The sequence below is a fragment of the Macrobrachium rosenbergii genome, chromosome 3 (genome assembly GCF_040412425.1).
Source record: "Macrobrachium rosenbergii isolate ZJJX-2024 chromosome 3, ASM4041242v1, whole genome shotgun sequence".
Classification (NCBI taxonomy): domain Eukaryota; kingdom Metazoa; phylum Arthropoda; class Malacostraca; order Decapoda; family Palaemonidae; genus Macrobrachium; species Macrobrachium rosenbergii.
The window spans coordinates 89,063,515-89,078,120 of record NC_089743.1 but is presented as its reverse complement, the minus strand read 5'-3'; the positions used below and the strand labels follow the sequence as shown (position 1 = coordinate 89,078,120).

Sequence of the window (14,606 nt, the reverse complement as noted above, 5' to 3'; positions counted from 1 at the left end):
TTTGCTCCGTGGAGGGCAACCGTCAGGTCTTCCATGTTAGGGAGGGGATAGTGGTCTGGTGTTGTCAGTAAATTCAAATGCTGATAGTCCCCGCAAGGCCTCCATGAACCATCAGATTTCTTTACCATGTGGAGGGGAGAAGCCCATGGGCTTGATACTTTTTTACAGACGCCCATCCATTCCAACTCTGCAAAGGCCCGTTTGGCGTCTTGTAACTTTTAGGGGGGACAGTCGTCAGAACTTGGCATGGGTCGGTGGGCCCGTCGTGGTGATATGATGGAAGATGCCGTGCTTTGCTGAAGCCCCAGGTGACTGGCGTAGCTTTGGTTTGAATACGTCCGGGAACTCCTGTAGGAGGGACATATAGCCATTGGGGGCTGTGGAGCAGATGACGGGCATTCCAGGTCCGGTGGAGAGCTGACGGGAGTGACAGGTTCCTGTGTCGAGGAGGCGTTGTCTTGCGACGTCAACCAGAAGTCTGTGGTGCCCTAGGAAATCTACGCCCATCAGGGAGAACTTTATCTCTGTGATGACGAAGGGCCAGTGGTATCCACATCCCAGCATTGAGATAGTCCGGATTGTTGTGCCATATGTGCAGATGGGAGTTCCGTTTGCTGCTTTGAGGCAGGTGTTGAGTCAGGTATCTTTTCTAAACCATACAAATTCCACAGGAAAACACAAGGGTTTGCTGTTTGTCTTTCTTACATTTTCAAATGAATAGTGCTCAGAGATGGAAGATGTTAAATTGTAGTGATATAAACTTGAAGACTTCAAATATGCACATTATGCAGTTTTAATAAGAAAAACACCACGATTCACAAAGCATGCTAACATGCTAACAGAATGGATCATATATCTACAGATGGGACTCAATAAATCAAACAGAAGTAGTAACGAGGGCACTGTATGTATAAAGAAATTGGAAAAAAAAAAAATTTTGGAACATGACATCTGGTACAAGTTCTTTTGTGTTGGAATTCAGTAAAAGACTAAAGATACATCAAACAATGAGCTAAAAAAAAAGGAGACAAATCACAATGGGCAGGATAAATTAGATCTGGAAATCAAACTCAGACTAAAACTACAAACAAAAATAACATTACAAACAAGTCTACTACAATGTGTACTGAACTGGTAGACAAACTTGAATCATGGTAAAACTATGGACTATAAATATGAGAAGAAAATTAGGGGTCAGATGGCAAGGTAGAGTTATAAATGATAAAATATGAGATATTATCTTAGTTTTACATGTAGAGGAGATAATAAGGAGATTGAGATGGCTTGGACAAGTCCTTCACACAACCCCTGGTTGAATTATACAGTATATAGTAGTGCCTGTGACCCAGAGATTTTTTCTAAGGGGCTCTGCATCCCAAGGTATTGGAGGCAATGATGATGACAGAAAAAGTGTTATGACATATTACATTTCACTTTACTTGTTCTGACTAATAGCTAAGATGCTTTGTTGTATTTCTTAAAATCTTGTATAATGTGCAGTCTTCCTGCAATACAGGCTAACATAAAATATATAATGTGAATCATGGCTGGAGCGACATAGCCTAGGCTTGTTTGCATACCAATGTCAACTTGCTGAAATGTTGCTAAATTCATTATCAGTTTTAATAAGTTAAATTCAACTGTCAATACACTTTATCTTCAAGATGCAGTGACAAAAATATTAAGGAAATTGGCAATTAATGGTGGTGCACACAAGACAAACTTTAAGAGTAAAATTTTAATTTGTAAATAATGAGCGTTCAAATCAAAATGACTCTAAAAGTACAGCACAGTATACACAAGGGCAGTAAAATAAAGTTTATAGCAGTTATGTACACTATACACCATAGATATACATTGTACCATACTATGAATACATTCAAGCCTGGCCATGATTTTACAAATGCAAAATGTACACTTGTGCCTGTAGCAGACTAATGTTCTTCAACTACTGTACTCTATTATAACCTTAGGGAACCTCAGACATACACAGTTTGAGATAATCACATGCAAAAGTCTTACCAGTTAGTAACAATGAATTTCCTGAACAAGTCCTACAAACACAACCCTCACAAAATTTTGTTTTCTGATACATCCATCAGGCATATGGGAATTCCAAGTCCATGTCAAAGTCACAGTGCCAATCTGGACTAAAGTAGTAAGCATCATGCTAATTATGAAAAGTTTTTAATGTTTTTTTTTAATTTTCCAAATATATTACATCATGTTTTCCTATGAATGTTGAAAATCTAATAAAACTGACATGTTGACCAGGGTATTATAATCACAAAACTTTCTTAAATTTTGTGGTTGGGTAAGTTCGGCAGTTACCACTGGCATTGGTGGTTATTAAACAAAACTGAAGTGGTTACACATACAATTCCAGAAACAGGCTACTCATAAATACACAATTAACCACTGTTACCCTCAGGCTAATAACCAGATGTGCTACTGAATTATCTATTGGTAATACAAGCTGACCTGACTCCTGACTACTTTGGCTTGATAATGTCTGTTTACAAAAGTAAGACCATGTACAATGCATATTTCTCATTACTTTTCAAAAAAAAGATTCTCTTACCTACCAACATAACCAATGAAATACCTCACAAGATAGTTCCTAACCAGCTATGTTATGGGATTGTCTAGTGATACCATAGGCTAGCCTGCCATCTGACTTGGCTACTAAGAAATGGTCAGTTTATAAAATCACAACCATGTACATAGTTTTTGATACTTTTCAAAAAATAATATCTGAAAAATAGGAGTACTTACTGAATTATATAACACTAAAAATTCAATACGGAACTCTAGGTTAAAAATTGGCATATGGTTGCAGTTATGCTGGTTGAGAATCTGGTCAGGTATAGAATTATCCACTGGTACATATAGCATTACGTTAATATGGAATAAATCATGTCAGAATGATTACAGCAGAGCTTTAATATTGTACTTATCACATAATGATTTAACATAAAACAAAAATTTAAATGGGATCTATGAAATTCCAATAAAATTTTCAAGGCAGGGAACACTTCTCTGTACATGTAAGAGACTGACGTCACCGTGGAAAATGCTACATGGAAGCCACCAAAACTACAGCTAAAGTCTCCACGCAACTTCTGTACATAAATTAAATAACCATATCAAGTGACATCCTGAAATTTTTTATTTTGGAATGTTGCAGGTGTGATCGAGTTGTGGGATTAAATACTTCAGCATTTTACATCAATACAGAAACTTTACATTATTAGAACTGGTAGCATTTCATTTCAACAAACAAACTTTGCATTATTAGAACTGACTAGCTAAGCAAGTTTGCTATTGACAGAAATGGATATCAGTGCCAATAATGGTACATCAGTAAAACAGCTGCAAGACCGAAAGGAAATGGTGAACATTCAGTATAATGGTTGATGTTATTCAACTAAGTTAAATGCAGTCATGTACACAGGCTGCAAAAAGGATGCTCAGCATTACCTACTTGGCAAGGAGATAGAAGGTTATTACAGTATTAAGAAAGATTGAGTCGTATCCTTGTAAGCAATGTAAAGGTGAAAAGAAAGGCCCATAAAAGTATGATACATTAAATGTCAACTTCCTACTATGAAATGTTAACACTAATTTTATACGATGCACTAGGAAGATTCCACTTTCAGTATGCTACTCTGGTTACCATCCCCGAGGAAGGAAACAAAAAGATTTAAGATTAATAGCAGAATGCCTTGCCCCAATTTTACTCTAAAAAAGCACCATTGAAGAGGTCATTTACCAGAAGCACTGAAAATATTCAAAGGCATACATAACAGACGAAAAGAATCTACCCATACTAATTCCAATGGATGGAACTTGGAACTAAAAAGGTTCTACACCAGTTGTGGGATTTTCATCATATTAAAATAGCCTTATTTTCGAAAACCTACCAGCTGAAGTTGTGAAAAGTAACACTGTAAATCAGGCCAAAAACAAGATCACATAACCTGATAACTATTCATTCATCTCTTGAGACACCTACACCCATGTAACTCTCTAGGGTAATGGTAGAGTATTCTTTACATACCTGATAAATATGTATGTTGACACTTTTAATCAAAGCATAGAACTACAGTAGTTTTTATGTGCAAAATAGTTTTGAAAATTTCTTAATTTTCCAGATTTTTTCAGATAAAATATCTTTTTCTCTTTTTAATTGAACTCTTTCTTTTCCATGAGTAGAACTTGCATAAATGACAGCATATGCAAGGAAAGAATTTAGGTTAGCAATGCATTTTTTCTCTTTAACTAATTTCATCTTAGATTAAGTGATTTTTCATGTAAACTGGTCAATAATGATAACTACTGTCATCTTAGATTAAGTGATTTTTTATGTAAACTGGTCAATAATGAATGTTATTTTTTTCATCCCTTCCTGGTATTTTCTGTCTACTACATTATAAGGACAGTGTACAGGTTGAAGGCTAAAGCACTATCAGCTGACTTATAAAAACTTCACTGCAAGTTATGGTTAGAAAGAAATTATGTGCAAATAAAACATGTTCCAACATTAAAATTATTTTTAGCAAAACTCCAATATCAGCTATTCACCAGTAATAATTAATGGGAATTAAATTCAGACTACAGTATATACATTGAGACCAAAAGTAGCATAGTTTCAAATAGCCAAATTATTTAAAGCTTGCCATTCTCCGGATGGATAATGCAGAAACTGCCCAGTTATATTGTTTTTAAGATGCAAACTTAGATAAGAGTTATAATCACGTTTAAGAGACTCATCAATTTTCAAGAGACCTGACATGCCAGCCCACATTGATGACTCCCAGGATAATCTCCTCTGAAAAGCCTTCACTGAAATGTTCTTGTTTGTAAGCCATGTTCCAATGTAGGAGGCAACAATGGCAGAGTCAAATACTGGGCCCAGTATGGTAGAAATGTATTCTGTCTCTGAAGCACTGTAAACTCCACTTTTAATTATTTGCCGGCTGACACTCTGGTGCCATTTTTCATTCTTTACTGTATTCCCAACAAACAAAGCATAACTCAAATCAAAGTTTTTGTGGCTGAGAAAGTTATAATCAACAAAATATGGATCATTTAAGATTCTTTCCACAGTTGTAAACCATGGAACACCAAAGATCCAGGAGTCTCTAGGAATTCTGGATAAAAGCCTAAACATATAGTTTCTGGTTACGAGTAATCCAACTTTGCTTCTGTTAACTACAGAAGTTTCAATGTAATCAAGTATTTTAGTTGCAGGTGTAATTTCTTCCACAATAATCTTTATTACCTGTAAAAGAAAAAGAACACTGAAAACATTCATTAAAACAGCTTTAGAAATTACTGTAAAACAGTAACCTTTAACAATGTTTCTTTACACAAAACCCATTATTATACATATTTCTTACGGTAATTCCATTTAACAGATTTCAATTATATCAACTTACACCACTCAATATCAAGAATGCAAGTGAAGCTCCAACTCCCAAATGATACCCATGTTGAATTTGATGTTGATTACATATTAGTAAAAACAAAATTCACATACTAAATACAAATGAGCACAGAAATGTTATTATTAAGGGAAACTGATACACATTAGTGGAAATACACAAACTGTTTACGTATGGGAGAGGAACACAGACCTTACATTTGGCTGTGCAATAGCACAAACCATTAAGAATTAGAGAGAGATGTCATATACATCCCTGGACATGTGAGAGGTCTTGAATAAAAGAAGTTGTGACCGGGATCCACTGTACAGAAGTACTGTAATACACAATTAATATCTCTACATTACTTAGGCTTGGTACTCATGATATAGCAGCTAAAATTAGGTTATCTTAAAATTACAGAAACATGCATTTTAACTTACCTTGACTAAACTTGAGCAATGTACTTCTTCTTAAGCTTTAGTGTTTCAAGAGCCTAACATATTTCAATTCTGAGTCTCTCTTTTTTCACCTTTAATTTTCACATTCTACCAATTGTTTACATATGTAAATCTAAGGACTTCAAAATATCCATAATTATTCACAGAATCAGACCAAGGTCTACAGTAAAGTAATACATAAATGAAAACATGACCATTTTGATACTATTTATGCTATATAAAGATTTTTCCCTGATGCATTCACTCGAAATAATTCTCCAATACTTTCCATAATCTTTTGGACAACAGTACATGTAAGTGTCATCTGGCAATGTTCTCGAAAGTCCATGTTGCCAATTCATGCAATGAATATCATGATTGGTGTATTTGAGGATTTTTCTGCCGGTTCTTTTTTCAACTGTATTTTTGTTTCACTATGATATTGTAAACTATCTCTTAAATTAAATGTTCCTACTGTATTATACTGCACAGTTACCAGCATTTGTCATCATTACCATTTGGAATGCAAAATGACAATATTAAATATTGGAAATGGAAAAAGAAAGTATACTATTAGCCTTTAGAACAATTAAAATTGCAATTTACTGAGAGTTCTGTATGCAAAATATTACACACAACTTTCCATGGAAGGTATTATTGTGACTTATTTATTCTTTGCTCATTTTAAAAATCATTTAAACTTCTTTATTTTGGATACTGAGGTTAAACACACTACAGTAGATACCAAATTAATACATTTTTTCAGTAGTGCCAAATAAAGAAAATTACCTACACTAGGTCTACAGTAGATAACTTGTCTGACATATCAAAATCTCTCCAAGTATTTTGTTTGTGTAAGAATTGTGCATCAACTGGCTTTATTCTCTCTGTTGATTGTAACAGCAGTTGTTAAGGGGTTTAAGCCAGCTACATCAGTGACCTGCTTATCTTGGACAACAGTAGGCCTATTGCAAGTCTTCTGCTTCTATTCAAGTTAACATTTCCTCTTTCTCTAATCTGTCATATCCATATATGTACAGTATATGGTTGTTCTGCTGCTGATAAGCTGCCAAGCTATGTCACTATTGAAAAATTAACCTGTTGCAAGTTAATGATTGATTACATTAGAGGTGATATGTGCATTTGCCTCTTTTCCATTTATCTGCAGGAGACAGTTGACTTTTCTGATCCATGCATGATGTCCTAAGAGGAGACAAGGTTATGGAGAGATTTTTCCTCCCTATGTTAGTGCTTTCAACAACCTTTCTAAAATATTTCTTCCTTTGTCAAAAAATTTTGACAGTTAATAAATTCATGTTACAGTAGTAATCATGCTTAACTTACGGATTCAAACTTTAGTTTCATCCTTCATACTGATCTGAAGAGAATTTTTCAAAAGGTTTCATAATATTCTCTCAAAATTATTTTTTTGCTTCTCATTCTCTTATAATGCCAATAACAATATTCTAAAGAGAAAAATGCATTTCCTTGTGTTTATAAATAAGGATGTCATTGTTTGGTGAACACATATTGCAGAATTATTTTGAGTCAGTGTACCAGATAATGATGAAAATAAAATGTAAATGGAAGACACTGCCTTTCATGCTTACAATGACAGTCAAAATAGGCACTTCAACCATTACTCAGTGTAAGTATACCATACCTAACAGTCCTCTCAGCATGTTAGGAGCCACTAGACAATAGAGCCACCCCTTGTATGTTTGTTTACTCAAAATAATTAAAACAAACTTTATAAGCTAAAATTTATTTTTGTGAAAATTTATGTAATTCTGGACTTGATATTTATGAAAATATAAATTTCCATAATAAAATTTATTATTTGGATACTTACCTACTGTTAAAGTTAGCTTACATTTCTGCGTCGATAAGCGAGTCAACATTCAAATAAAAGAAGATCGCTTGGCTGAACCGGAAGACTACCTAGTTTACCTGTTCTCCACCAAGTGTGTTTGAATGTTTTAGCTCTTGTCAGAATTCTCACTGATAGCCCACTAACTGTGGGGAGGCTGGGTGGGGTCTACTTTAACAATAGTAAGTATCCAAATAATAAATCCTAGTTATGAAAATTAATATTATTTTTTTGGGATGAATCTTACCTGCTGTTAAAGTTAGCTGATTCCCACACTGAAAAAGGATGGTGGGTAGTGCAGTTAAACAATTCCGCTCAGCCATGTGAGCTAAGAGCTTGTACGAAACCCAAAACATTCTCACCTGATCTGGAACCCTTCCTGGATAATACTGCCGCCACAAGGTGGATTCCATTCAGGGTGCAAGACTCTCATGTGTTTGCAGCCAAGAGCAGCCTTGCAGAGAAAACCACTTCATCTTCAGCCAGAATGAATAGAAGCCGCGTGGTGGGACCCGTGCCTGGGTCCGAAAGCCCAAAAAATGACAGTCAACTACAAATAAATACCTAATGATACAAAGGTACACTCCTGTACAACAAATGTACCTTCGTGCTCCCCAGAAAACCAATACCAGGGATTAAAATAAAGTCTAAAAGATTGCTCTTTCTTTTGGTTCAGGAAAAGACTTTACCTGCTACTACTAGCAGGCTAAGAGCTTTACAATTTTCAAATGCGATTTCTTCATCTTTCAGATAATGAGAGGCAAAAATTGAATTGCACTTCCACTGTGCCACATTAATCACGTCCTCAAGTGACAAATTCTTCAAAAAACCAAATGACTTAGCAACTGCTCTAACACTATGAATATTACCTACAACAAAGGTAAGAGATCTGGATCTAGTTTTTCACTTGCTAGTCTATTAAAAGCTTAATAAAAAAAAAAGACATCGCATTCTTAAGACAATGGAGTATTAGGTTTCCTAACCCCACAAAATAAACGGTTAATTCTGCCCCTTATAGGCTTTAACCTATCTAAATAAATTTTAATTTGCCCTAACAGGACAGAGTAAAGCCTCTTCTTCATTCACCACCAAAAAGGTTTAATTTGGAATCCTTTCTGTTCTTGGTAGTAGCTTGGCCTTAACATAATTCTTAGCCCAGAACAAAGGTACAAATGATAAAATGGCATCTACTTTAAAAAAGCCTACCTTATTGGAGAATGTTTGCAACTCGCTCACTCTTTTTGCTGTCGCTAAAGCTACCAAAAAGTGTGCCTTCATGGTCAGAAACTTCAAGGAAGCAGATTCCAAAGGCTCAAATAGATCTGCAGATAAAAGTTTTTCAGAAACTTCAAGGAAGCAGATTCCAAAGGCTCAAATAGATCTGCAGATAAAAGTTTTAAAACTACTGTACGTCTAAGTTTCATGACAGATTGATACCAAACTCTGAGGACTTCAATCCTAAATGATCTCAACACCTCCTTAGATAAGGTCTGGATCATTCGATAGATCTAACTGCATATGATGCGCAACTGAGGAAAGCATGGATCTATACCCTCGAATAGCAGCTACAGAAAGATTCTTACTATGTCTAAGAAATCAAAAAAACTTATGATGTTGTCTATAGAGGTATGTGTGCTGGATATCCCTCTAGAATGACACCAGGAGCAATGCACAAACCACTGCCTCTGATAGAAAGCCAAGGTTGTCACTCATCATCTTGATTAAAGGATAGATTTCTGAGATACTTTAGAAAACCCCTTTGCTCGAGGGAGACAGTCGAGAGTCTCCAAGCAGTTAAGTGTAGCACGAGTAGGCTTTGGTGGAACTGCAGGGAACTCAACTGTAAGTAAATCCTTCCTTAATAAAAGAATATGAGGAGATCCAGTGGAAGAGCTAGAAGATCCGGAATCCATTCTCTCTGAGGCCACCAAGGTCCTACTAGCATCATTCTGCAATGCTTTGATCCCCAAAACTTGTTCAGCACTTTCCTTATTCCTGCAAAATGAGGAGAAAAGCGTAAACATCTAGGTTGGACCAATCTTGAAGAGATGCATCTACTGCCCAAGCCTGAGGGTCCTGGAATGGTGAACAATACACTGGTACTTCATCAATGTCACGAATAACCCCATATTTGGCATTCCCCACAGACTCCATAGTGACTGGCAGACTTGTGGATGTAACAACCATTCTGTGGGTAGGACTTGTCCTCTCCTGCTCAACTGATCCACCAAAACATTGTCTTTCCCTGCAATGAACTGTGGAACCAAAACTATGTTCCTGGCTTCGGCCCAAAGAAGTAACTTCTCCACTATCAGAAACATTTACTTCAATCTTGTGCCACCCTGGTTTCTGATGTAAGCCAAGGACATAAAGTAGTATTGTCTGAAAATACTGCTATGACCTTGCCTTTGGCTAGCTGTTCACACTGAAGGAGAGACTTCCATACAGCCAACAGTTCAAGATTATGTGCAACTCCTTCTCTTGTGGTGACCATATCACAGACATCTGTAGGCCATCCAGGCATACTCCCCAGCCTGTCACTGAAGAGTCTGAAAACAGGGCGAAGTCTGGGTTCGCTACCCCTAGGGATGACCTTGTCCCCAGTCTTTGATGATCCTTCCACCATGCTAATGCCTCCCGAAGACTTAATGGGACAGAGACTAAATGGGAGTCTGGCAGAGACTTCCTGTCCCAAGTTTCTCTCAAAGTTGGATTAGCAACACTCTGAGCCTTGCTACCCAGGCAAATTTTTCCAGAGATGCCCTGTGTCCCAACAGAGACAACCACTGTCTTGTAGGAAGCTTCCTTAAGGGCTAAAATTCTCCTAAAATAATAAGAAATTATCTGTTCATTTCTCTGATGGAAAAGCCTGAAAATTGAGTCTATCTTCATCCCTAGATAGGGAATGGATTGAGTTGGAATCAGGGAAGGCTTCTGAAAATTGATCAATATGTCCAGTGATTGAGCCAGGTAACATAATAGACCCTTGGCCCTTAGAATTCTGTTGAAAGAATTGGCCAACGTTGCCCATCGTCTAAATAGAGCACAATTCTTGCTCCGAAAAGGTGATGCCATCCCCCTACTGGCGCTAAAATCCTCATGAATATCCGAGGTGCTGTACACTGGCTGAGGCAAAGTGCCCTGAGTTGAAGTACTTTCCCTGCAAACACAAATCGCAGGAACTTGCATGACTGAGGATTTATTGGAATGTGAAAATAAGCATCTTGCATGTCCACTGATATCATCCAGTCATTACTCATATTTTGGGTCATCGACCACAGTCTCTCTTTCGTGAAGCACCAACAGAGGACTGAGCACAAGGCTACTGCCGCTGCCTTCGAGAAAAAAAATTAGGTCTGGTATGAGCAGCAATAAGACCTGAGAAGCAGAATGATTGAGTCAAGCATAACAATAATGGGAAAGCAAAAATTCTAGCTACAACTAAAAAAAACTGAGCTTCCTGTATAATTTTTCATTAAGGATGAATATACAAAAATCAATATAAATGAAGGTGGTAAATCAATAATAAACTTACCTCTGCACCTGTAATATTCTTCATAGATTGTATCTGGTTTAACTGTTCATGATCAGCAGAATTTACCAACATAAGCACCATACCCAGGTTTTGTTGTCTTATCTGTGACAAAATTTCAGATTATAAAGCAAATTTTATTTAAATCACCAAATTTTGTTTTTCATCATCTAATATTTTCACTTCAACTTAAAACAATATTGTGTGCCACTGCTTAATTTCTTTTACCTATATTCTTTACAAGACTCTACAATTTGAACAGAATTACTGAAACCGAGATACAAAAAATTTACTGGTCATCAAACTCCATCATCACTCTATATGAAACATGAGATTGCACTCCTGCAGTCACTCTAGTTCCCAGTATCTACTCTTTGCAATCTATTACTTGAAAATTCAATACAGTAATAATACTGAGCTATGACCCACTAACTCACACCCAAGTTTTAAAATACGGGTCTCATGATTAACAAAGTCAAGAGTAGCACTGAAGTTGGAACAATTATAAGAACTTGACAACCAGAATCTCGAGATTTCGGTATAGCAATGGTAATTGTATGAACAGCACCACAAGAATCCTTGCCTTGCAAAAGCCAAGCCGCAAACTAGGGAACAATAGCTTTGGTCACAGTTCAGTTTATCAGAGCAGCAATGGGTCCTATCTTGTTAATGAAACTAGGTGATGAAATTAAGGAAATTTCAGCTTCAATCATACCAAAAATAGTTCATCTGGACAATGCAAACTCCTACCTCTCATACTGCCTTGGCAGGATCAATAGTGAATGAAATGTGCCTAATGAGAGAGAGTCCTTGGACACAGCTTGCTTACCCAATTATTCTGTTAAGCACAAAATACTTTTACTTTTCCATGCTTGGACATAAGTGATATTACAAAATCCAGTGGGTTGAAATGATATTGTTTATTATAATAACCATGGAAAATCAAATACAAATTAGCAGAATACAGCAAGACCCCATGTACTTACAAAGTAAAAGGTACCCAGAACAATATTATTAACACATTAATTAAAGCATTAACGTTACCAAACCTGACTCATTAACTCTAAGTCATAAAAAGGCAAATATAATAATGGGTAAAATAAGAACATACAGCGAACCCCTCATATTCGCGGGGGATGCGTACCACACACCCCCGCAAATAGCTAAAATCCGCGAATACTTAAAACCCCTCTAAAAACACTTAGAACTGCCCATTCTGACAGTTTACACACAAGAAAAACCCCGGAAAAACGCTTATACCTGAGTATTTTAATAGTTTTATCACAAAAAGGGCATTTATTCATGAAAATTATATGAAAATACAGTAATTAGTGAATATTTCTCAGTGAAAAATACTGTGAATGGGCGAATTTTCCAGGAATAATGGCTAGATATGTTCCACAGGGAAACCGGCGAATGTGAGAGTCCTAGAATCATGAGAACGCGAATACGGGGGGTTTTCTGTACTCAACTCCAGCTTATGCCTTACTATGAAACCTAGTCTTAAAACGTCAAAAGTAAAACTTAATGACAGCAGCAAAATGAACAAAAGCTATGCTAACGAGGACACTAGCTTACTGCTTGCTAATTACCTAGCATCTACTGTGGATTACCGAATATATTACTGTACGCATTTGCAGTCTGTATTTCATGAACACTGTTTCTTGCTAACGCATGTGCATGAATCTGCACTCCGCACATGCGCATGACTTATCTCCTCCTGCTCCTCTCGGTGCGAATTGTATGCCTTGCAGGGCCTCTCTGTATATACAGTACCTGTTTGATGTATGGAATAAAGCAACCTACAAACCAGGATATTATTTTTCCATCCCTGCAATCTTCTGTCTTCTCCTACAAGACATCATCACATATCACCATGGCACAGCGACTATACCATCTAGTATTTCAAGGGAATGCCGAATCCAGCATTCAAATCAAGATTATCATGAATTTTCTTAACATCCCTCAAGAAAAATGCAAGCATCAGGGAGAGGGACATCCTCAGCTGATTGCTTATCTACAAAAGCTCGATGAAGCAGTTCAGCCTTTTCCCTAGGGCCAGTAACCAATCTACTATCATTTAGTAGTGGTGGAATGGAAGACAAGCCTGACCTAAGGTAAAAGATGCCAATTTGGTCCAACACAGATGAGGGTCAGTAATTTCTTCAAATTCCTCTTCTGCGTAACTCAAGAAAAAATGTAATTTTCATTTGAACAATTTCGTCTCCTGCACTGAATTTGGTATGTTTGTCACGGTAGGCTCGTCTACATGTACCATCAAACCATGGCTGGTTGTGTCCAAAATTTTATGGCCTTTCTAGAGACTTACCTTATAAAAATAGGCTTCGGTATTTCATTTAACTTTTTTGGGATCAGGATCTTATATAACACCTGAGATATTAAGTGGCTGACAAGCTTCAACAATGCGATCCCAATTGGCTCTGGATTTTAGGAATATACAGACTGACAGATATGTCCATCTCAATGGCTCAATGATCAGAAGTGCCAATATATTCACAGACCTTGGACATGACAATAGCTAGAACATCTGTGAATATGAGGTCTAAGCTACTACCAGAAATGTGGGTGGGTTCCTCAGTTAGCTGGACAAAATCAGATGGGAGACAGAACTCAAGAGCAGACCGGCCACTTTGCTCTGTGGAATTTGAATTTAGCCAATCATTGTGCTTTGCAATACAGTCTCCACAAATAATGAATGAAGCTTTTGAATCCTGTGACCGAGCCAAACTAATCCTCTCCAAGAGACAGTCATATATAGCACTGTCAATATTTGGATTCTGGTAAACAGCAAATATGTATACACTATAGAACTTACTGAAAATCTTAAAACAAAGAACCTTATGGCAACTACATTCCAAATTTTTCTGAAGGTAAACAGGTTGTCCGGACTTAGTGTCTACAGCCATACCTTGTGCATGTGGGATGTTACAACGATACAGAAAATCAGGGCCATCACACCCAGGATTAAAAACTCAACCTTTGACTTGTTACAACTTACAAGAGTCTCAGATAAAAACATCAGATAGTTAAGGGCACAACTCTGGCTCAGATAAAAAATTTTACCTTAAGCCCCAAATATCTGAGCAAAGTACTCTGCAATTTTTAGTTTTCTGTAAAAGGAAATTATTGCGCCGGATTTTTCTGTCTGTCCGTCTGCTCTTTATTCTGTCCACATTTTTCCATCCGCCCTCAGATCTTAAAAACTACTGAGGCTAGAGGGCTGCAAACTGGTATAATTGATCATCCACCCTCCAATCATCAAACACACCAAATTGCAGCCCTCTAGCCTCAGTAGTTTTGATTTTATTTAAGGTTAA

At 36.9% G+C, this 14,606-nt stretch overlaps 1 protein-coding gene across 4 annotated transcripts in view; it reads right to left on the bottom strand.

Moving 5' to 3' along the window:
- Nucleotides 1-1,723: 1,723 nt before the first annotated feature.
- The window catches only part of LOC136827193 (uncharacterized), a 36,710-nt gene continuing 23,827 nt past the window's right edge, over nucleotides 1,724-14,606 (bottom strand). For 3 of the 4 annotated variants that reach the window (XM_067084969.1, XM_067084964.1, XM_067084977.1), the window contains exons 6-7: nucleotides 11,272-11,373; nucleotides 2,756-5,284 (exon numbers count right to left, since the gene is read on the bottom strand). In XM_067084969.1, the coding sequence (XP_066941070.1) occupies nucleotides 4,652-5,284; nucleotides 11,272-11,373 (735 nt within the window). In that variant the 3' untranslated portion in view covers nucleotides 2,756-4,651. Of the gene's footprint in view, nucleotides 5,285-11,271; nucleotides 11,374-14,606 lie in introns of all 4 variants that reach the window. The other variant, XM_067084973.1, reaches the window with a different exon arrangement.